Below are 22554 nucleotides of genomic sequence, written 5' to 3'. Positions count from 1 at the left end.
ACCTCTCTGCCTCTCACCTCCCCGGGGTCAGGAACGACGAGGCGGACCGCCTCAGCAGGTCGTTCGTACCCCGCCACGACTGGTCACTCCACAAGGAGGTGGTGTCTTTTCTCTTCCACAAGTGGGGCACTCCCCAACTGGACCTGTTCGCCTCTGTGTGGAACAAGAAGTGCCAGAGGTTCTGCTCACTCCGGGGACGAGAGCAGGGCTCCCTCTCGGACGCCTTTCTAATCAACTGGACGGGGCCCCTGATGTATGCGTTTCCCCCGTTCCATTACTCCCCAGAGTGCTCCTGAAAGTCAAGAGGGACAAGGCGAATGTCATCCTCGTTGCACCAGCCTGGCCCCGGCAGCACTGGTTCACTATGCTATTGGACATGTCCATTGCCGAGCCGATACCGCTGCCGAGGCGATACGACCTCCTCTCCCAGGACCGGGGCCGCCTCCTTCACCCGGACCTGGACTCCCTCCACTTGACGGCATGGAGGCTTTGTGGTTAACTGAACGGGAGAGAGCCTGCTCAACACAAGTACAGCAGGTCCTCTTAGGGAGCAGGAAACCTTCCACTCAGATGCTGTATAAGGCTAAGTGGAAGCGCTTTACCCTTTGGGCAGAGTCCCGGGGGATCTTACCTAGTTCATCGCCCATACAGGCAATCCTAGAATACCTCCTTCACCTAAAGATGCAGGGCCTCGCACTGGCTTCCCTGAGGGTGCACCTGGCGGCCATCTCGGCCTTCCACCGGCCGATGGAAGGGAGATCTATCTTCTCTCATCCTATGTCCTGTAGGTTCCTGAAGGGGATAGAGAGATTATACCCGCAAGTTCGCGACCCGGTACCTCTCTGGGACCTGAACTTGGTTCTCTCCATGTTAACCGGACACCCATTCGAACCCATGGCTACATGCCCTTTGCTGGTCCTGTCCTGGAAGGTGGCCTTCCTAGTAGCCATTACTTCGGCCAGACGGGTCTCCGAGTTAAAAGCCTTGACCTCGGAGCCCCCTTACACTGTCTTCTATAAGGACAAAGTGAGACTGAGACCCCACCCAGCCTTCTTACCCAAGGTGGTGTCCCAGTTCCACTGTAACCAAGACATTTTCCTCCCCGTATTCTTTCCCAAACCCCACGGATCGGAGGCGGAGCAGAGATGGCACTCCTTAGATGTCAGGAGGGCCCTGGCCTTTTACATCGATCGGACAAGGCCTTTCAGAAAGACAACCCAACTGTTCGTCGCGGTTGCTGAAAGAATGAAGGGTTTACCTGTGTCTTCTCAACGCATCTCTACATGGATTACCGCATGTATCCGCACTTGTTACGAGCAGGTGAAGGTGCCGCTTCCCAGCTCAGTGACGGCACACTCGACCAGAGCCCAGGCCTCGTCAGCGGCCTTCTTGGAACGGGTGCCCCTGACGGACATTTGCAGGGCAGCAACCTGGTCATCTGTCCATACCTTCTCTTCCTATTACGCCATTGTACAACAGGCAAGAGAAGACGCGGCCGTAGGCAGAGCCGTCCTAAGAAGGGCTACTCAACAGTGACTCCTACCCGCCTCCATGGTATGGCTACATAATCACCTATGATGGAATGCATATGAGCAAACACTCGAAGAGAGAAAACAAGGTTACTTACCAGTAACTGTTGTTCTTCGAGATGTGTTGCTCATATCCATTCCAAACCCACCCTCCGTCCCCGCTGTCGGAGTCGGCAGAAAGAAGGGACTGGGGGCCACGGGGTCGGCAGGCTCCCTATATACCGCGACATGAGCGCGGCACTCCAGGGGGCGCAGGAGCCGACCCGCAGGGGTTGCTAGGGCAGAAAAGCTTCCGGAGGCTCGTGCACGGGGCGCGCACTCACCTATGATGGAATGGATATGAGCAACACATCTCGAAGAACAACAGTTACTGGTAAGTAACCTTGTTTTAAACTTTTTACAAAAATTGCTTTAACATATAAGTGTGTGTCAGATTTATTAACATAAATTATTCTTATCATAACTAATGAAGTCACCATATTTGGATTTCTGAAAATGTTTTTATCCTTTGAAAAACTAATGTACTGCAAAATTTATTTACAGATATATGGCAAAGGTCAACAAATTCTGTAGTTTGTACTAATTTTAACAAATAGAAAATTACATACAAGAAAACTTAGAAAACTTCCTTGTACTTCTCTTTTTTGCAATATAGGCATATTATATTTTAAATATGTGTTGGATAAAATAAATATAGCCACTGCATTGAATGCAAGTTTCCAAATTCTGTTTTGATGGGAGCATTTATTTTTGAACATAACAGAAGAAGATGTGTGAGGTAGAAGAGGTAGAATGGGGCAAATTGTGAGTGACTGAGAAGAAACAATAAAGAATTTGCATATGGAATCAATGCATGAAAGGGTAAGATGAGAGGAAAAGGGGGGAAATGGTAATTTGCTCTATTGATTTTAAACTAGACCTTAGGTAGTCATTCATTCTGCAGAGATTAAAAATTAGAAGGAACATTGGTGGGAGGCAATGTGAGATTGTGGGTCAAGAACATTAGCTTGTTGTTTCTGTTAAGTTGATCATAATTGAATCAATTAAGTACTGACATTGTGATTGTCATTGGAGTTCCAGTAGCCTATTAAGATGTAATGAGCAGTTTACTTTTTTCAGAGCTATAGTTTCAGGCTGTCTACAGACTCAGGAAGAAAACAATGGATTGGTTTACACTTGATTCATGGTTTCAAGGTTATCTTCACAACTGTAAAAGCTAGACATACTTTTTTAAATGTAAGATTAGATTCTGTAACACAGTTTAGCGGTAAGGGTAGATTGCACTGCTGCAAAATTGCAACACACATAGGGCTCCAGCCAATGATGATAAAAACAATACTACTGAGGAAGCTTTTGCAAAGGAAATAGATGAGATGCTAGTTTAGAGAAACATGAAGAAAATGATGTAGTTTATGGACATTCATATTGTTGCCATTATAGGCATAACATTATAGGCATAGGTATTCTCGAACCTTCCTTTTTAACCTTTTAGAATAGTTTCAGTTTTCATTCACAGATTGAAATTAGATTCTTAATGTTTCTATTAGCAAAAAACATTCTAGTTCATATAAATGCTTTGGAGTGACTTAGACCATCACAAAATGGGGGGAACCCCCCCACTGGGCTTACCCTCTGCCCCCAGAAAACTCAGGTTTTTCATAATTCCATAGAGGCACTTGAACCTACTTTTGGCAGATAGGCATTGTAAAATAAGAATGATTGAGGTTAAGTAAGAATGGTTGTGGTGCTATCACAATTTTGTCAAATTTTTAGTGTGTTCTAATCATATGGCACATATACTTGGCTTTATTCATATGCTGAAAAAAATTTAGAAAAGTCATTGAAGTAAATTTCAATAGGTTTGCCCCTTACAAGAAAGCCATTGATTTTCATTTGATTCATCTTGTAACCAAAAAGATATGGTTGAAAAAGTGGTGTCACTGTCTGTATTTTCTAGGCTATCCCATAAATAAGCTTTCATTAGCAACAAAGTACTTTTGAAAGTAGCATGTAATCTCATGTAAGGATAATACCATGCTAACAGGTTGGCATAAACATAGGCATGCCAGAGAACCAATATATGCATCACATTTGAGTACAAAGAGAAGAATTTCTGTTCAGTATTGCCATAATGGCAGTCAGTATGTGAAATGCTTAATGTTAAGGGATTATGCCATTACTATTCCATCTCAAAAATGGAAATAATCCGACGTTGCATAAAATCTGTTTTAGACTCTGGTGATTCTGCTGTAGGAGAAGTAGAATAATACAATGAAGCTTTTATCTTTTGTGTTCTACAGAAGACAGCTGAAAGATATTGGTCAGAAGATTCTGCCAACCCAGACAAATTTATCGGTGAATATCTTGCTTAAGTGTGGAAACATAGGCCATGTGTAATTTCTGTTGTATACAGTGTTAGGATATATTTTAAATCCATGTAGAATGAAATCCTAACGTTTTAGTACCATATATACTGGTACAATAGTATCATATATATATATATACAACATAATGGGGTTCAAAAAAGAACCGGATAAGTTCATGGAGGATTTAGGTCCATCAATAGCTATTAGCCAGGATAGGCAGGAATTGCTGTTTGTCAGAGGCGGGAATGGGCGACTAGATGGATCACTTGACGATTGCCTGTTCTGTTCGTTCTCTCTGAAGCACCTGGCATTGGCTTCCTGTTGGAAGACAGGATACTGGGCTAGATGGACTATTGATCTGTCCCAGTATGACCATTCTTATCTTCTCTCCAGGCACACTACTCCTGTTTTCAATAAGCCACAAATGTGCATCATATGAGCTGATGAAAATGTAATAACCAGGGGAATTTCAAGAACTTCACTTGTAAACTTTAGAAGGCTAATGATGAAAGTGAAGAGAACACAAAACAGGTTGCCAAACTGGGCTAATAAAGAGTAAGCGTGAACAACGTTGCAGGAGTTACTCTAGTGTACCCTGTATACCGATTCTGTGACTGATCTTCAGAAAGGATTTCAATCTGAATTTCAGTAGGCTTTCATCAGTAAATATTTGATTGAAACTGAAAATGAAACAAATCTAAGTGATCAGGAGTTCAGTTTTACCTAGCATTAACATCAATTAATAGTTGCCAGGAAATACTTTTCTGATAACGTAACAGCAAATGTCAAAATCAGATTTAAAACATCCAGTCAGCCTAGCGTGAAGTTTTCTGCAGTGCTAGACAGGTTACTGCCATAGGGAAACTAATTGAAGTATCTTTTGTTGTTGTTGATTAAAATACAATCTTTTGATATGAGAAATTAATAGAAATCAACCTTCAGTTTTGCTATAGTCTATTGTTCAGGATCTGCATATTTGATGAGAATTGAGTTGCTTTGGTTTGCTTTATGTGGTTATTAAAAAATATGGACTTTGCCTGTTAGGGAATTTTATTATGCATCACTTTCTTATGCACTTCATGCACATATATAGAAGCCGCTTTTCAGCTGAATTTTTTTCATCATCTTTATAAACAAAATACAGAAAAGGAGATTAGTGTATATTATGAAAGTGTCGCTTGCTGTGTCTTTTTTCATTTTATGTAAGCCTCTCCCCCAAAGAAACAAATGCTTTTTCTTATTCACTTATATTTGTTATAAAAATCAGTTTTGAGCGGCATACTTAATCAAATATTTTTAAGAAGCTTTCAGAATAAGATCCATAACTATCAACCCACCTATGCCTGATATGCGTCATAATATGAGACAGTTACCTAGAATGAATGGACACAAGAACAGTAAAGTCCAAGCAGCCAGGTAGTTCCTTCCAATCATTGATTTCAGTTCCAGTGTGTGGTTATAACTGAGATCAGAAGTTTGTTCCATATCTTTACATAATGTAATAAAAGTGGCTAATACACCATCTAGTCACCTATTATAAAGTCTGAAATTGAAACTCTAGTTTGGGGATTCTTAGGCAAAAGCATCTGTTTTTTCATTGCAGTAATAAAGTGCAATTTTTTAAAAAAAGGAGTATCATTATAAAATCCTGTATAATGGTGAAGGGAAGCTAAGATGTATTTAATTTCATTATTCCTACTGATAATTATTACAGTAACTGTTGATTGGATTAATCTCGGCTCACTGGCTGACACCTAAGAATTGATTTGCTTCTCGTATGGAACATCTGAGAGAGAGTTAAAATTATTTTGAAATCTCAATGCAGCAGTGATGAAAGATTGAAAAGACATGAGCCATCAGAATTATTAATCTGCAAATTTACCTGCAGACTTTATCATCCTTTGAGTGGCAACAGTGGTTTAATCTTTACTATTGCATTTTAATAAATTAAGGCCAGATAAAATATTTGCTGCACACATATAATACCTCTTGACCTCAGTCTCAATCTTTGCAAAATGGTAAAAAAAAAAATTGGGTCCAGAGGGAGGTGTAAGCTTAGCACAAATAAGGCCACTTTTTTTTCCCTCAAGCCAATAATCAGTGCAAACAGTTTTGGGTTAATAGTTCCAACCCTGATATAAAATCCTAACCGTTGAGATGACACAATACTTGAAAGAATATAATTAAGACAAAAGAAATGACTGCAATTACTTTTTAAAGTATTAATAAACACTTCATTGGCTGTAGCTAATATAAACTATTTTCTAAACTGTACCCAGTCTTCATTTCCCCCTCTCATTTGAATTTAGTACTTCTGAAGTGAAATTATGTAATATACATTAGCTCATAATATTTCTTTATATGCCTAGTTTTAAATTAAGTTTTATAATTAAGATTAATCTGACTGAAATTTCAAAGTTTAACTACTTCCTTTCAGGAGTCTGAACTGATGTTCTCTATATTAGAGGGTACAGTCATTTTATTTGAGAAGCTTTGTTCCGTTAACAAAAGGCACGAAAAATAAATTCAGTTAGGGTCATAGTGGCTTAATTTAATAGTATTATGATAATAAGTACCATAATTAGTTTCAGATTCTTCTTCCTTCCCAGAGGACCATGTTTTGAGTTTTGATGCCTACTTAAGGCCTGAGAATGACAGCAAAATTAATGTCATAACCTTTACAGCCTGTTTATGGTTTTCTGTGTAGTACCCTAAAGGATTTTGTGGAATAGTGTAACAACTAAAATAACCACTTAGTATGGATAAGCAAAAATTAGGTTAATTGGGTTCACCTGATATTCAGATGTTAGAACGTCTGTCAAGACATCCTTTTCATACTTAGAAAAAGAGTTGCTGGTATTTTTTTCCATGAAATTATCTTTTAAATTATTGTGCATGTACACCCTACTTCCTTGGAACTACTGCCTCTTAAAGACTAATTTGAGATGTAGTTTAGGATTTTTGCAGTTCATTTAATTTAGTTTGTCTTTTTCAGTAGTGAAATCAATTTGTCTTTTCATTTTTGCGGCAACTACAAAGAAACACCCATTGATGGTGCATATTCTGTGACACTGATGTAAATTTTTCTTCTTGTAGAATCCTGTCAAAGACTGCTACGACTCCAGCTTAGTTGAACTTCTAGTGATAGATTTATTTTTTCCTTCTGTAACCAGTCATCAATAAGCTTATAGGGGAGCCATCATAAATTCTTGTGGCCCAGATCTTGTTCCTTTTTATTTAATGTTATATATTATTTTTAAAAGGTGAGCAACACAGAATCAAGACTATATAGAATTTTAAAAGCTTCAGCAATGGGATGGGCCCTTTACTACATGGTGATGTTAAAACTATTAATGATGCAGAAAAATGTCCAATGGTAGTAGTAGTAGTTTGTTTCTAGTGTGGCTCCACAGGGATTGATACCAGGCCTGATACTGTTCAGCTTTTTCATCTATGATCTGGAACTAAATGTAAAATCACTGTTGATAAAATTTGTGGATGATGCAAAAATTGGCATAATGGTAAATGAGGAGGATACAGCAGTCGTACAAAGTAATATGGAATGCTTGGTAAAATTAACTCATTCAAACAAAACATGTTTTAATATGGCCAGATGCAGAGTTATACATCTAGGAACAAGCAGTGCAGGTTATAACTGCGTCCTGGAAAACAGTGACTCTGAAAATGATTTAGAGGTCATAGTAGTCAAGCAATGTGAACTCACAGTGCAATACTGTGGCAAAAAGGGCTAATGTGAGCTTTGGATATATAAACGGGAGTAATGAGTAGGAGTAGGAAGATGATTTTACCTGTGTATATGGCATTGGTGCGATTGATATTGGACCACTGTGTCCAGTGCAAGTGTCTAAATGATAAGAAAGGATGTTGAAAAATTGGAGAGGGTGCAGAAAAGAGCCATAAAAATGTTTTGAGGACTTGAGAAAATCGCTTAAAATGAAATACTTAAAGAGCTCAATCTGTTTAGTTTATCAAAAAGAAGATCTGAGAGGTGACTTGATTACAGTGTAGAAGTATCTTCACAGGGAGAAAATATCAGCTACTAAAGGGCTCTTCATTCTAGTGGGGAAAGGTGTAACAAGAACCTGTGATTAGAAGCTGAAGCCAGACAAATTCAAATTAGAAATAAAGTACAATTTTTTAGCAGTGAGGGTGATTAACCATTGGAATAAAGTACCAAGGGAAGTGAGGGATTTTCCATCTCTTGAGGTCTTCAAGTCAAAACTGGATGCATTTCTGGAAGATGTGCTTTAGTCAAACACTAGGCTCAATACACAGGTAACACGGGTGAAACTGTGTGTTTTGTGATACACAGGAAATCAAACCAAATTATTTAATGGTCCCTTCTCGTATTAAAATCTATGAATCTCTGGAAAATAACAGACTGTTTTCACATGGTGGGCCCAGTGCTGACCTGAGTATTGACCCTGGCAACAGCACCAGGAGCCAAATCTTTTAAGGGTCTGAAATGGAGACATCATCCACACTGAAGCAGCATACAGCACTCTCATCACACCATTCTACAGCCCTGCTGTTTGGGGAAACACACTCCTCATCACCCTTGCTGATCTACTTGTTCTTGCCAGCATTGAGTAGAGCTCTATCTCCTACCATCAGAGAGTGAACCCAGTGCGGGCCCTGGAGGCCACACGTTCCAAGCTCCACCTCAGGCAAAACATAAATGGCATTGGTCTGGCCAACCTCATACACACTCTGTAGCATGCTGATGTAGCATGCTGATGTAGCATGCTGATGTTACCCTGGCTATATTGGAAAGTATCATTGGGTATGACCTAGGGCAGATCCCCCTCCTGTACATCAAGGAAGATGAGGTCCCACTCCACAGTGGCATCAATATCAGGCCACCTACTCCATAGCCTGTCAACATCGGGCAAGAGGCAACAATGGAGGGACACCAACAATTTCTGTCCCTATCTAAAGGGTCATCATTGTTTTGAAATGAAATGGTGGCACTGAGTGGTGGTTGGTGATTTTAAGGCTTTCCTGGACCCACTGGACCAGATCATGAAAATCCTGGGCACTGAAAGCACTGTAATCCAGGAAGGGTCTGAAAAACTTTTTGATATACTGAGCTTTATCACTCCAGCCAGAATTGCCAGTGAAGGTACCGAGGCAGACCCTAGTGACTTCACCTTTTACATATAAGTGAGTGGAAAAGAGGTAACATGCCTCCAAAGTATTTTGAACACTTTTGTGCACACCCAGGTCCAAAGTCTGTGATGTTGTCAGCAATCCAAGAAGTATTCAGGTCCACAAAAAGCACCCTGAAGGAAAAGAACTCAAAGCTGGACCTCTTCGGGCACAGTAAGTCATATTCTCTTCACCGCAGTGTAGCATTGCATTGTGAACTATCAGGCCCTATTCACAACATATAACTTCCTCACCTGGGCAGGACTCACCCCCTTTCTGACTGAAGTCCCACAGGAAAACAAGGAGGAATTGAATGAGATCATAATGGAGGGCCAGATGATGGCCAGAACAGCTGTGCAAGTGGCCATGGATGCATCCTATATGGCTGCAACGTCAGTTGCCACAGCCATCACCAGAAAGAGGCCTTCATGGCTGCTAGCTTAAGGCACCCAAAAGAGGTGCAAGGCACCATAGAGGGCATGTCTATTGAAAGGATGGAGCTCTTTACAGGCTTCACTGTGATCCTTAGGTATCTATATACTGGCTCCTTACCAAAAGCTGTATAAATGTCGTCTTCAGCTTGTCACCAACAGAAGTTGGCCCAATAAAAGATATTATCTCGCCCACCTTGACCTTCTAGTCCTCAGCAAAGGTAGATGACACCATTCTACTCCCAGAGCAGATAGCCAGGTACCCGCTAAGGAAAAGACACCAGTATTCCAGGGGACACCCTCTTCGTCGTCATCCTCTGTTGCTCACCTTGCACCAATGGTTTTCAACCTGTGTTCAGTGGACCCTAGGGTCTATAGATTATGTCTAAAGGGTCGGCAAAAGGTTCTCATTACCAGAGAACAGTGATTTTCAACCTGTGGTCTGCAGACCTCTGGGGGTCAGCAGACTATGTCTAAGATTTCCAAAGAGGTCTGCACCTCTATTCAAAATTTTTTAGGGATCTGCAAATGAAAAAAAGGTTTAAAACCACTGCCTTACACCACCACAGAGACATAATATTTATGGGCGTGCTAGGAGCCACGTGGGAGCCGATCTAAAGCCTGCCACTAGCTATGAGAGCTGCTTGCTCCTTTCTATCAGGCTTGGTCTACTATTACACCTGACTGGGGTGTTGGACCTGATCATCTATGGCTTCTTTATTCACTTACACACCTTCCCCCTATGAAACCCTTCACACAAAAGCCTATTGCAAAGAGAAGTGCCCTCATTGCTTTGCCCTGGAACTCTCACTCATCAGTGTCTGTGCAGTGCTTCACGCAAGTGGTCAATGAAGAATGACTTCCAAAGACATAGCGAATATCAAAAGTCATTGCTCTCTTGAAACCGAGGAAAGATCCACCTAATGTTGCAAGATATATTGACCGATATCCCTGTTGTCTGTACCATTCAAGGTGCTAGAGCATCTCATTCTCTAGCCCATCTCCCCAAGCAAGGTCAATACTCAGCATTGAACAAACAGGCTTTTGGAGAGGTTGGAGGACCTGCGATCAACTGCTAGTTTTCACAACATTAATTGAAAACGGTTTTCAGAAAAACATGAAGAAGGGAGCTGTATTTCTGGACCTGACAGCAGCATATGGCATGATCTGGCACAAGGGGTTCTTGGTCAAATTGTCAAGAACTCTCCCAGCATGGGTAGTCAATGTTGTTGACCTCGTCCTCCACAACAGATGTGTCCAAGTGCACATGGAAGACAGAGTTAGCATGCAGAAAAGAAAAAACAACAGTCTACCCCAAGGTTCTGTGCTGGCACTGACACTTTTCAATCTATACACAAACAACTTCCCGCTTACCCACTACCATAAATTCACATACACAGATGAATTTCCTTAGGCATCAAAGTATGGTCATTCCCAGAACTTGAAGACACCCCAAACCCTAACTTGTTAAGATGGCAGAATACTGTAATCGAAAACATTTACAACCAAGTGTGACCAAAGCAGTTTTGAGTGTGTTCCATCTTTACAGCAATAGAGCAGTCCAAGCACTGAATATCTTTCTCAATGGACATCTCTTGAAACACAAGTCCCACTCAGTCTACCGCCGAGTAACCTTAGATAGATCACTCACGTATCTTAGCCAATGGAGAAAAATTGGGGCTCGGGTGAGATCACTTAACAATATTCTAAGCAATTGGCCAGCATTTCATGAGCAAATGCTCAAACTCTGTGGCACCTTGTTTAGCCTTCTGTTATTCTGCAGGAGAATACTGTGCTCCAGTCTGACTCCATTTATCTTGCATCAAGTTGGTTGACATGCAACTACACTCACCCAAGCTCATTGTAACTGGGACAGTTCGACCCACACCAGTACCGTGGCTCCCTGTTTTAAGCAAATCATTCTTCCACACTTCGTTGTGAGGTTGCTACAGCCAGAATGTTCAGAATATCAGGGCAAACCTGAGCCTACCACTATACATAGATCTCTTTGACCACCCAACAGTGCACTTGTCATCAAGGCACCTATTGTGGCCCCAAGTGCCCTGCTCAGATTTCTCTACAGTGTTGATGTGTAGTGAACAATGGTCTTCAGCTGATATTAGAAACCAATCTCTTATAACTGACTCAACCAGGCACCCAGCTTTGATGTGCCACATAACTCATGGGCCCTTTTTGAACTGATTTTGATGTGGCCAGGGTCAATGTGCAGCTAGCCAATGTGCAGCTCACACCTGAGGCCAACAAGAGGATCCCACATGCGGCTGTGGCCAAAGACTGATAATGTCACACATCATTAATGAGTGCCTTCTGACCACATTTGATGGTGGTCCAAAGGCTCTGTACTTCACTGATGAGGCTGCTGCAAAGGGGCTTGGCAAGCTCTGCATCAGATAAGAATTGCTCTGCCTAAGAGCTGTAGAGGATATACCTGAGAAGTAGAAGGGAAGAGGCTTCTTCTCCCAGTATTTCTGTATCCTAAACAAGAAGGGTCATCTTCGTCTGATCCTACATGTGAGGAGACTGAACAAATACTGCCTCATGTTCAGGATGGTAAAGCTTGCTTCCATCATTCCACCAGTGCAAGCTCAAGACTCATTCATGGTTCTCAACTTGCAAAACACATACTTCTGTATCGCCATCCAGCTGGTCCACAGGAGGTACTTAAGATTCCCAATGGGACCAAATCATTATCAGTACTGCCTGACGGTAGCCTATTAGTTACTTTATAGGAAAGGTACGTATTCAATACTTACATTGAGTAAGTGTAGAAGAATATTTGGTTTGCAAGAGTTTTCTAGCCTCTAAATGGTCAGAACTCTGCCACATGATAGTCTTCTCAGTGGTAATGGATAACCTACAGTTAAATTCCAATTAAGCTTAGTTTCATTAGGATCACTTTTTAATTATTTCTAGATGACTGACAGTCAGACTTATTGGTCAAACCACAACCTTCTATCACTGAAAAAACTATCATGTTTCAGAGATTCCAATGCCAGAAGGGACCATTGTGATCATCTAGTTTGACCTCCTATGAAACATAGGCCTCAGAACTTCCTCAAAATAATTCCTAGAGCATAACTTTTAGAAAAATATCCAGTCTTGATTTAAAAATTGTCAGTGATGGTGAATCTACTGTGACCCTTGGTATATTATTCCAATGGTTAATTACCATCACTCAGAAAATTATACCTTATTTTCAGTCTGAATTTATCTAGCTTCAACTTCCAGTCTTTGGATGATGCTATACCTTTCTCTGTCAGATTGAAGAGCCCATTATTAAATATTTGTTCCCCATGTAGGTACATATAGACTGTAATTAAGTCACCTGTTAACCTTCTCTTTGTTAAACTGAATAGATTGAGCTCTTTGAATCTATCACTATAAATTGTGTTGTTCTAATTCTATAATCAGTCTTGTGGGTCTTCTCTGAACCCTCTCCAATTTATCTTTCTTGATGCAGAGTTCTGCCCATTTGGAGGTCAAAGCGCTCTTGCAAATCAAGTTTGCCCTGTGATGAGAGAGTGAGATCTGAGAATTTTTACACCATAGAAAACTCCACCAGGATGCAGAGAAGCTTTTCAGTATCAAAATGTTTAATAGACATACTTGGATTGATTTGAAATATTTAGGGGCTGATACTGCCACACTTACTCAATGTAAGTCTTGAATACATGCCTTTACAATGTGTAACCAATATGTAATTTTTTAAAGGCTTTGGCACAAAAAGCTATAAGTACTTTATAAGATTAAAACAACAAAATTTTTCATTCTAGATATATTCTAAGCTTTATTATATTGCTTAGTCTTGTTTTATTTTGTGCATTTCTTTCCCATTATTAATTGATAATGCACTCTGTATTTTACTAAATTAAAAACCTTAAGCGCATGAATGTTAACTCAGTTGTGTATACGAAGACCTAACCGATACAAATACACTTTGAAAATAAAATTGAAGACTGAATATATGCATAACTGCTTGAGCTTGATGACATTGTTTACTATAGACTTGGGGGAGTTGACTAGTTCAGAGGATTAGTATGGTAATGAGTTTCAAAGCTTTTAACACTTACTGTAGGACATAGGAAGTTAATGACCAAAAATGGCTACCATCTAAGTAGGATTCCTGCACTGTTAAATGTTTATCCTTCAGGGTAAACATGTGGCATCATAACTTGTTTGCATTTTTCCAATGCAGTTACATTTGCATTATGATTCAGTATCACAGTATGACGATGAGTTGGTTGGAAAACTCTTTAGGAGAGTCCAGTCAAAAAAACTTGGACAGTCATACAGAAATCAGGACTGGGGTCAACACACTGAGTACTGGTCAGTGGCCTTTTGCAAATTTTTGTTGGTATGTCTCTGCTTAGTATATGGGTGTCTACATGCTATGTAAGTGTTAAGTATAACACTACGCTAGGCACCCTTGTTGAAAGTCTCACCACAGAAGTAAGTGACTGAATGGGCCATAACAACTGAACTATCACTTCTAGAAGTAGCTCCTTCAGGTCAAGATTGGAGCATAATGACTGGGAAATGTAAGGAAGCTTTCACTATTGCTACTGTTATAAAGGCAATCAGTTTCCAGAGTTGTTACTCCAGCACTTCTTGCAAGCATCAAATTCAGTTAAAATAGAAATCTATGAATTTAAAATATTAACAGAAAAATAAGCAGTATAAGTAACATATAAATGATATTATGTTAGTTCTTTAGAGCCTGGTCCAAATTTTTTTTGAAAAAAACGGAATGCTTTCAATTTACTTCAGTGGGCTTTGGATCAGGCCCTTAATATATACTTTGGTATGATTTACTGATAATTTCTTTTGCTTTGTGTAGCTATTTCTTTATGTAGATTCTTAGTGCTTTGATTCCTTTATACTGTGGACTTTTTGGAAAATTACTTGCAAGAAAAATCACAGTGAGGATTTTGTTATATTTTGGAACAAAGTGACAGCTTCATTTGGACTTACAGCTAGTTGTGTTTAAAGTGGTACCTTGTTTGCACAGTGTTTTATAAAATGCTTTGACAGCTCTCAAGATGAAAGGTATCCTGTGAAAGTTCATTCATGTATCTACCTACCTGTACAAGTAGTTAGGTTTGGTAAGATGAAGAGTATGGGGAAAAAATAACTTGACTTTTACATTCAAAACTAAATAGCCTGCATTTTGGCTAATTCTAATGACCCTTGCATTTATAAACAAAGAACTTAAAGAGGATAGAAAAGTGGTTCCCCCCTCCCCCAAAATCAATCACTTGTAATAAATCTGTTCATAATCGTATATTTTATTGAATGTGTTTTTTTACGAATCTTAGATGCTTTGTGTTTTAATAATCTGAAAAATAGAATTAAGAATTTTAAATACTTGTATTTGTTTCTCCTCTTCAGGAAAGTTACTGTGACTATCAGAGGGCACAATGCAGAATCCTTCAATCCTTTCTGAAGGTATAGTATATGTTCTAAGCAATTTTATGAGAAACTATAATTTTGTGATTTGTAATATGGTGGAAAGTTAGTAGAACTAAACTGAAATGAGCTCAGATTTAGCTTACTCTGTTTTTACTTTTTGCATGTGTACTATAATCACTATAACAACTGGAATAGTTGAGAATTTTTTGTTATTGAAGAGAATTGGTAGATGTACTTTATGTGCATTCACCCTCTGTGATGGAAAATGGAAGCTAATAACTGTGCCCCTAATTTGTTCAGCAGGGTTGAATATTGTACTTTCCTGTACTCTGAAAATAATTCTGAGATTCTCTTGTTCTAAATTATTTGAAGATTATTAAACTTATTTGAGTATTCATTTTTTTCTTTTTTTGAACTTTTATACTGGAATTTGGAAAGATAAATTTTACAAAAGCTTCCCCCACCTTTAACTAGTATAATAGTTTTAAGTTACTATACATAACTAGTACAAACCAGAAAATGTAAACTTGCATTCAGGTGTGCTGAGATCAATGCTTGGTATTACAACTGTGTTTGCCTATTGTTGCACTTAGAAGGGACAATCCTAGTATTTATATGAAAAATCTATTGTATTTCCACTTTGTCCCTTAAAAAGTCTTTTCCTGTCAATTTGTGTTTCCATAGGGTTAAAAGGGGTATCTATTTTGTCTCCCCCGATATTGGTAGATATATATGTGCTGTAATGCATCTTCACTATATTGAGAATTTTGAATGCATTTTCATCTATAACTTCAATTCCCTTGCTATGTAAATCTATGTCATAACTAACATTTAAAGGTTGTTTTTAACTTGTGAATTTCGTTCTTGTTAACAAGAGTATTAAAACCTGAGAGAAGTGTCATGGATGTGACATCATAGACCATAATAGTCTGCAATGGTTGAGAAGGGGTTTGTTAAAGATTCATTGTGGTGTTCATGCTAATTTAAAAAAAATACTTGTCTTATTTAATTGGAAGTCTAGAGCTCTTATTGTTTGTCATGCTTGTATTTTGACATTTTTTAAAGACATTTTATACATTGCTGTAAAAGTTCTGAAGAAGTCATTATGGTATGTCCTGTAAATTCCTCTTTGTTGGCAGTTCCTAGGCCCGATGGAACTATTATCCCTTTGGAGATACATTTTATTGTTGTATAAATCCATCTGTTTTGCATGTGCTCTTGGTCCTAAAACTGAAAAGTCTTTGCTTTAGTTTTTTTTTTTTTAAATAATAAAAAGGATTTGACCATATAGGAAGTCACATATAATGTTTTATATTAAATACATTTTTTGTATTAGGAAAAAAACTTAAACTGGTGAAGCTGCTATTTTTTTAATACTTGGAAATTGCAGAATCAATTAAAAAAATTTTTTTTTTTAAATTCATCCCAGGTTGATGCTATATACTAAATTTCAGCCTGGAGTGAATTATAACAACCCAGGTATAAAACTCGGCAATGAAAGTTTATGATAAAAATGCTGACAGGACTCTGACTAAAGTTACATCAGTGTGAAACTAATATTCTAAAAATGTATTAATTGGTGTGACCTATTGTGTTCTTTTTCCATCAATAGTATTTTGTCCTTTTTAATCAAAAATCAGATTTGTTTTTTAAACATGCTGGTGCACTGTGAAAATTCTATGATTACATTACATTAACAGTTCATAATGATTTATGTGCAAGTGATAAGCAGATAGATTTCTTTTGAATAAGTGGTGAGAAAACAAATGATATTGGGTTTGAAACCTCTCAGTCAATTACACGTACAATATTATTGTTTTAAACAGTAAATTTATCAGCTAATAAAAGTGCACATTATTTTTCAACTATAGAAAGTCACAGCAGTAACTGTTAGTGCAAGTTCCTTGATTGACAACTGAAACCTTTCACTCCTACCATTTGTCACATAATACCAGTAATACTACTGTAATTTGATACATATTCCTGCAGAACACATATATACTGGTCAGGAAAACACTATTTTATGAACAGAACTTTTCAAAAGGAGTTTGCTCATGTAACAAAGGAATCATGTTTGTGATAAATGTTTCAACTTGCTAGATTTTGAATTTTTTGTAGAATTTTGAAATCACTACTGAAACATCATATGTTAGTAAATTGTTAAATCATAATATATTTTGATCTTCTATTATATACAGAATTTCACTTGCAAGTGTATTATTTGTCCGCTTAGCTTTGGAAACTGAGGGAGGGTTTTAGTGCTTGATAGCTATCCAAAATGCCATTGTAGATTATCAGCATGTTGGAGGGCTAAAAAGACTTCAGATGGGAAACGTGTAATTTATAAATCTTGTCCTCTAAACAAGGCTAATATGAATTGGTCTTACAACATGAAACAGGCCAGGTAGACCCAGGCATGTATTATAATATATTTTTCTATTTTTTATAATATACAATGGACAAAATCTTACTAATGGTAAATTGAAATCACAGGTTTGCTGCTGGGCATGGCCTTATCATCAGTTTGTTCATGTTAAAAAAAATCATTCATACAATTTAGTTCCGTGTATATCAATGTCAGTACAGTCATTTGGAGCTTGAAGCTCTCAAACTTCAATTAACCATGTTAATGTATTTCATAGCACCTTGTCAGAACCCCCGCTGCCTTTGTATCATTAATATAAATGCAGGTGCAAATAGCATTTATGTACTTTGATAGAAAGCAGTTGGAGATGTTTCACTGTGGGACGCATCACTTTCAGATTGTGTACATCTGTTCAAATAATGTATCCAAGCCCAGTGACATGAATGCAAGGATAAAAACATCTGCCCCTGAGACTACTTGCCATACAACAGATGCTTACCTCTATATTTATGCAGATGGCTTGTGTGATGAGCTGAGCAATGATCAAAGCAGGAAAGTTCGACAGAGATTTCTTGAGTGTTGGTCAGACATCTATATTATTTTGTTTTGAAATATCTAACACAAACAAGAATAGAAATTCATATAAACATACTAATGCTTTTCATAAAACAAAGCACATTGTTTTTGACATTAAGTGGTTTGGCATATAAATCATAAACACTTACAAAAATGTCCCACTTTAGCACAATAATTCCAGTTTATTTAGAAAAGGTGCTAAATAGATTACTTGCAATAATTACTTTTAACAGGCAAGTTTGACTGTGTCATGCTTTAAAATATACATACATGCACTCAAAGGTTATGCAGAACATCTTGATTGATTTGGAAAAGTTTTAAATATACAAAGATTTAATATTAACATTTTGAAAGACAGATAAGTTGATGAAAACAAACTAATGTTTGAAAGTAATATATGATTTGTCATGAATCATTTCAACATACATCATATTTCTAAAAAACACAGTCAGCATTACAAAATTAGAAGACTTGTAGTTTAGAATTTCTCATTTCTAGCATATTATGGGATTGTCCACTTCCACTGCTATACTTAGTTGAGATGGCACATTGATTATAAACCCATTCTTTTTATTAATGAGCATCCATTGAGCTGGACTTCATTGCAGACCTGCCCATTTCACAGCAACAAAGGGAGCTTAAACTGGAGCTTTATTTTAGTTCAGACTCCTCCTGTTGGACTGCTGCAACCTAGTTCTCTGACCATAGTACACTTGCTTTGTCTGAGAGAGAGCAGCTTCAGGTTCACTGCTTTCCAAAACAATGTGCTTGGGAGTGAGATGATATCTTGTCACAAATTACTGGGTACGCCAAATACATATAATTTTTTAACTTTCTGCTTAGGACTGATTGAGAAGACTGCTTGCTGATTCTGCATTCCTACTGGTTCCTATAAATTTAGCTAAATCTTATATTGACACCCCTCATCCTAATATGTTGTATGTTAAATTAGCACCTATCACCACAGGATGTGAGCACCTTCTTCAAAGTGTATGCTAGTGCAGCCACAGCCTCCCATTTTACCACACCTACCAATGACATCCTTCAGCAGTGCATTCCTATATGGAATGCTGAGGATCTTCATTAATTTTTCTTTTCACAGCCAAATTTGCCATAGCTGTCAATATCTTGCATAATCTCAGCCAGAACGACATGTTCTTATGGCAAATATATTGTTCATCATGAAAGAAGAAGGGAATAGATTAAAGAGAAAAATAAAAATCCTAGCTGCAGTTACCACATTCAGAAGTTAAATCATCTAAGCCATTTTCAGTGGAACTGAGTTTATTTACAAAAACTCTAAGAGAAGATTCTCCCAAGAATCATCCAAATTTAGTAGTTTGTTTTGCCATCTAGTCTTTCCTGTACAAGAACCAGAGGAAAATTCCCAATATTTTTCACACTAAGTCTAACAGTCAATCTTCAAGCCCTCTTGTTTACCTGGAATCAGAGAGCATTTTTCTAGTTTTGCAATATGGAAGTCAACACACAACTTTTTAAGCACCTCAGATAACACCATATGATGTATATTTGCTGCATCAGAAGATCTTAAGCCTAACTGGTAAATTAAACATTTTCTGTTCTCCTCTGAACTGGTTCCACTTTAGACCAAAGGGTTTTAAATGGTATATAACGTATAAAAAGGTGTACTTATAAAATGTCAAGATATTTTCCCTGTTCTCTTCATTCTATTGTTTATCCCAGCACTTCTATGTTAAAAAATATATTTTGGCGTTAAGACTTTATACCCCTACTACACCTGAAGTATCATTCAGGTGTATTTTGGGGTTCTTTTTAGTCAATACAAAGAAAGATTTTATCTTCATCTTATTTTTTAAGGGAAGCAACATTCAGCACAGAAAACATTCCATGACTTATTCATGAAATGGCTCAACTTGACCTTTTTGTGCTCCATAGTTCTCAAGAATTCTGCCTTCATTTATCCCTTGGACCTGCTCATTGTCATTTCCAGCAGTTCACGGGGAATGTTGTCTATTAATTACCACATTATTCAGCATATCTTCTACTCCCAGAATGTTGTCCAAGTTGATGTGATCTTGATAGTTTTTTTTAAAAGGCATTTACATGTGCTTCACAAGGAAAGACATACTAATTGGGGCTTTACACCTCTTGGAGCTCATTTTAAGAAAACTCAACTGGCAGTTCTCACAGAAGAGAAAATGTTAACATTCAGTTTTAACCTTCCCATTCAAATGTTCTGCTCAGTAGTCACTTTGCAGTGTGTCTGTTTCACTTTCATGTTAGCACCATGATTGTATGAATTCAGTGGCCTGTGCTGCACCTCCATCCCTTAAGAAGACCTTCTACATTGTGTGACAACTGGACAGAAGCAAGAGGAGGAAAGATCAAAAATTTGAATGGCAGTACTACCACAATCATTCCCTTCCTGTCATTGGGGCCCATATATTAGAACAGCACATTCTCAGGGTAAGACTAACTTTAAAGTTGACAGAGTCAGTTGCTGCAAACTGGCAGAGGCAAGAGGAAGCTGACCTATACCTCTTTGATAATGTGTTCACCAAACAGTTTCTCCCTCAGGTAGACTGTTGGTGTTTGTTTTTAAACAGGGAAGATACCAGTATTTTTCATTTGATATCAGCACGCCTGGATGTGAAAGATAGACACCAACTCCTAATTATGATTGGATTTGAACAGGGGAGGCCAAACCGCAGCTTGCAAGCTGCATGAGGCTCTTTTACAGTTATAGTGCGGCTTGCAGAGCTCACTATGTCCCCTCCTCATTCTCCACTTACCAGAGTGTGGTGGGGAGCTCAGGTACTGGGGTGGTGGGGCTAGAGGATTCTGCCATGCGGGTGGGGGATCTTGGGGCTTCAGCCCCACGGGGCACACCTGTCAGGGCTCGGGGCTTCAGCCATGCAGGCATGGGAGGCACCTGCTAGGGCTCAGGGCTTCAGCTGGAGTGGGGCTGAAGTCCCGGCAGCCATGCCCCGTGGGGCAGAACCCCCAAGCTGCACCACCCTGCCACGGGGCTGAAGCCCTGAGGCCCAGCAGGTGCGCCCTGGCTCTCAAACTTCTGAAGATTATTGCGTGCAGCTTGGAGGGTCAATAAGTTTGGCCACCCGGATATATACCTTCTTCCAGGCCCTCTTCTTGTCTGAGTAGCATGGAAAATAAGGGCTGAATCATGTCTTATTGGTCACACAGATTGTTTTCCCAGGTTGATATAGATGGGAAGGATATTAATAATTAAGTATTTTATATCTAGCACTCTTAAAGTGGTTTTCATCGGCTGATTTGAAAGTATTTCAACCAGCTTCATCTGAAACTTCTCAATTATTTTAACCATTACAGACTGAAATTAATAGTTTAGAACATGAAAGGCTGAGCCTTCAACAATATGGAACTCTTTTTCTTTTACAATCCCAAAATCGTATATGCCCAAAAAATACAAGAGGATTTGATGCCTATCCCTTTTCTTAAATCCACTGCAAATGGTTGTTAAATAACCCAACCTCGAATTTCTAGATTTGAGCTTCTGCCCTCTGGGTAATTAATCAAGAAAACATGCAAGAGCAACATCTCTAAAACTCCCAAAGATATTTTTACCTGGTTCTATAGGCCTTCCACTTTTTGAACTTCTAGTAGAAAAAGAAGTTAGTTTTTTCTATAGTTTATCATAATGTAACATCCTCTGTCTGAACAGTCCTTCCCTGTACTTAAGAATGGTTTTGATAAAATTAAGTTTGTACAAGTTACAGCTCTATTTTTTATTAGTAGTGTTATCTATAATGTTCTTAGCAGTGTTTCTACTGAGTTTATGTAATTTTCAGCTTCGGAAATCTTCAGCTGGCTTTAGGATTGTTGTAGTAGTCCATTAGGGATGGGAAGGGGGTGAAGAAATCAACTTTGCCATCTTCTTATTCCAAAAAGTACATCTCAAGATCTTTCTGTTGAAGTGAAATGAGAAGCACTCTCGAAGCAATGATATCCGGGCAATGGATCTCTCCATTCTTAGAGACAAAGGAATTTTAAAGAAGGAACTGATTTTTCCTTTCAGAGACTTCAGATTTACTTCTCTGTACAATAGGTCAAAGATGGCTTTTTTTTAGAAGACCAAATTTAACCCTAATTGATTTGCCTATTTTATTTATGTATAAAATGTGTTATTTTAAAATAATGATCTGCTAATATGTAGTGCAATGTTTATTTTTTATGCAAGACCCCCAAACATTAAGTCCAAACTGTTGGCAATTAATAAGTCCAAGGATGTAGCACTTAATGTATTTTTAAAAGATTTATTTGAGTTTGGACAATACACAGATATGAATTTTCAAGTCAAATACCAAGCATTTAGATATTTAAAATCTAGTGCAAGGCTTTGTTTCTCAGAGGGACACATTCAGAATGATGGTTTGAGTTCATTATTTTTTATGATAACAATATAGTAAAAAGACCTTATGACTGTTTATCCACCCTTGACTTGTTAACTTTTGGCAGAAGATTCTGCCCTTAGCCAGAGCTTTGGTCTGGTAGCAACGCTCTGGAGATTTTTGGAACTGGATAACTTGGCATTGGCAGATGAAGTCTTTGCCTCAAGAAAGAAACTGCAAATAGGGAACAGAATCCATTGTATTTTCTAACAGAGGAAAGCAACTCTGGAAACAGGAAAGGTGGGGTTAGCCTAAATTGAGAATTCACCTTTTTTG

The 22554-nt window shown here is 38.4% G+C and overlaps 1 protein-coding gene across 1 annotated transcript in view; it reads left to right on the top strand.

Moving 5' to 3' along the window:
* The window catches only part of ZNF438 (zinc finger protein 438), a 97587-nt gene that overhangs the window by 46411 nt on the left and 28622 nt on the right, over window positions 1–22554 (top strand). The window contains exon 3 of the mRNA XM_067542591.1: window positions 14905–14961. Within this exon, the coding sequence (XP_067398692.1) occupies window positions 14934–14961 (28 nt within the window). The 5' untranslated portion in view covers window positions 14905–14933. The remainder of the gene's footprint in view (window positions 1–14904; window positions 14962–22554) is intronic.

The sequence above is a fragment of the Emydura macquarii genome, unplaced genomic scaffold (assembly GCF_026122565.2).
Source record: "Emydura macquarii macquarii isolate MOO-44397 ecotype Brisbane River unplaced genomic scaffold, CSIRO-AGI_Emac_v2 contig_719, whole genome shotgun sequence".
Taxonomy (NCBI): Eukaryota; Metazoa; Chordata; order Testudines; family Chelidae; genus Emydura; species Emydura macquarii.
The sequence above is the reverse complement of the archived record's forward strand: the minus strand, read 5'-3'. Positions and strand labels throughout refer to the sequence as shown.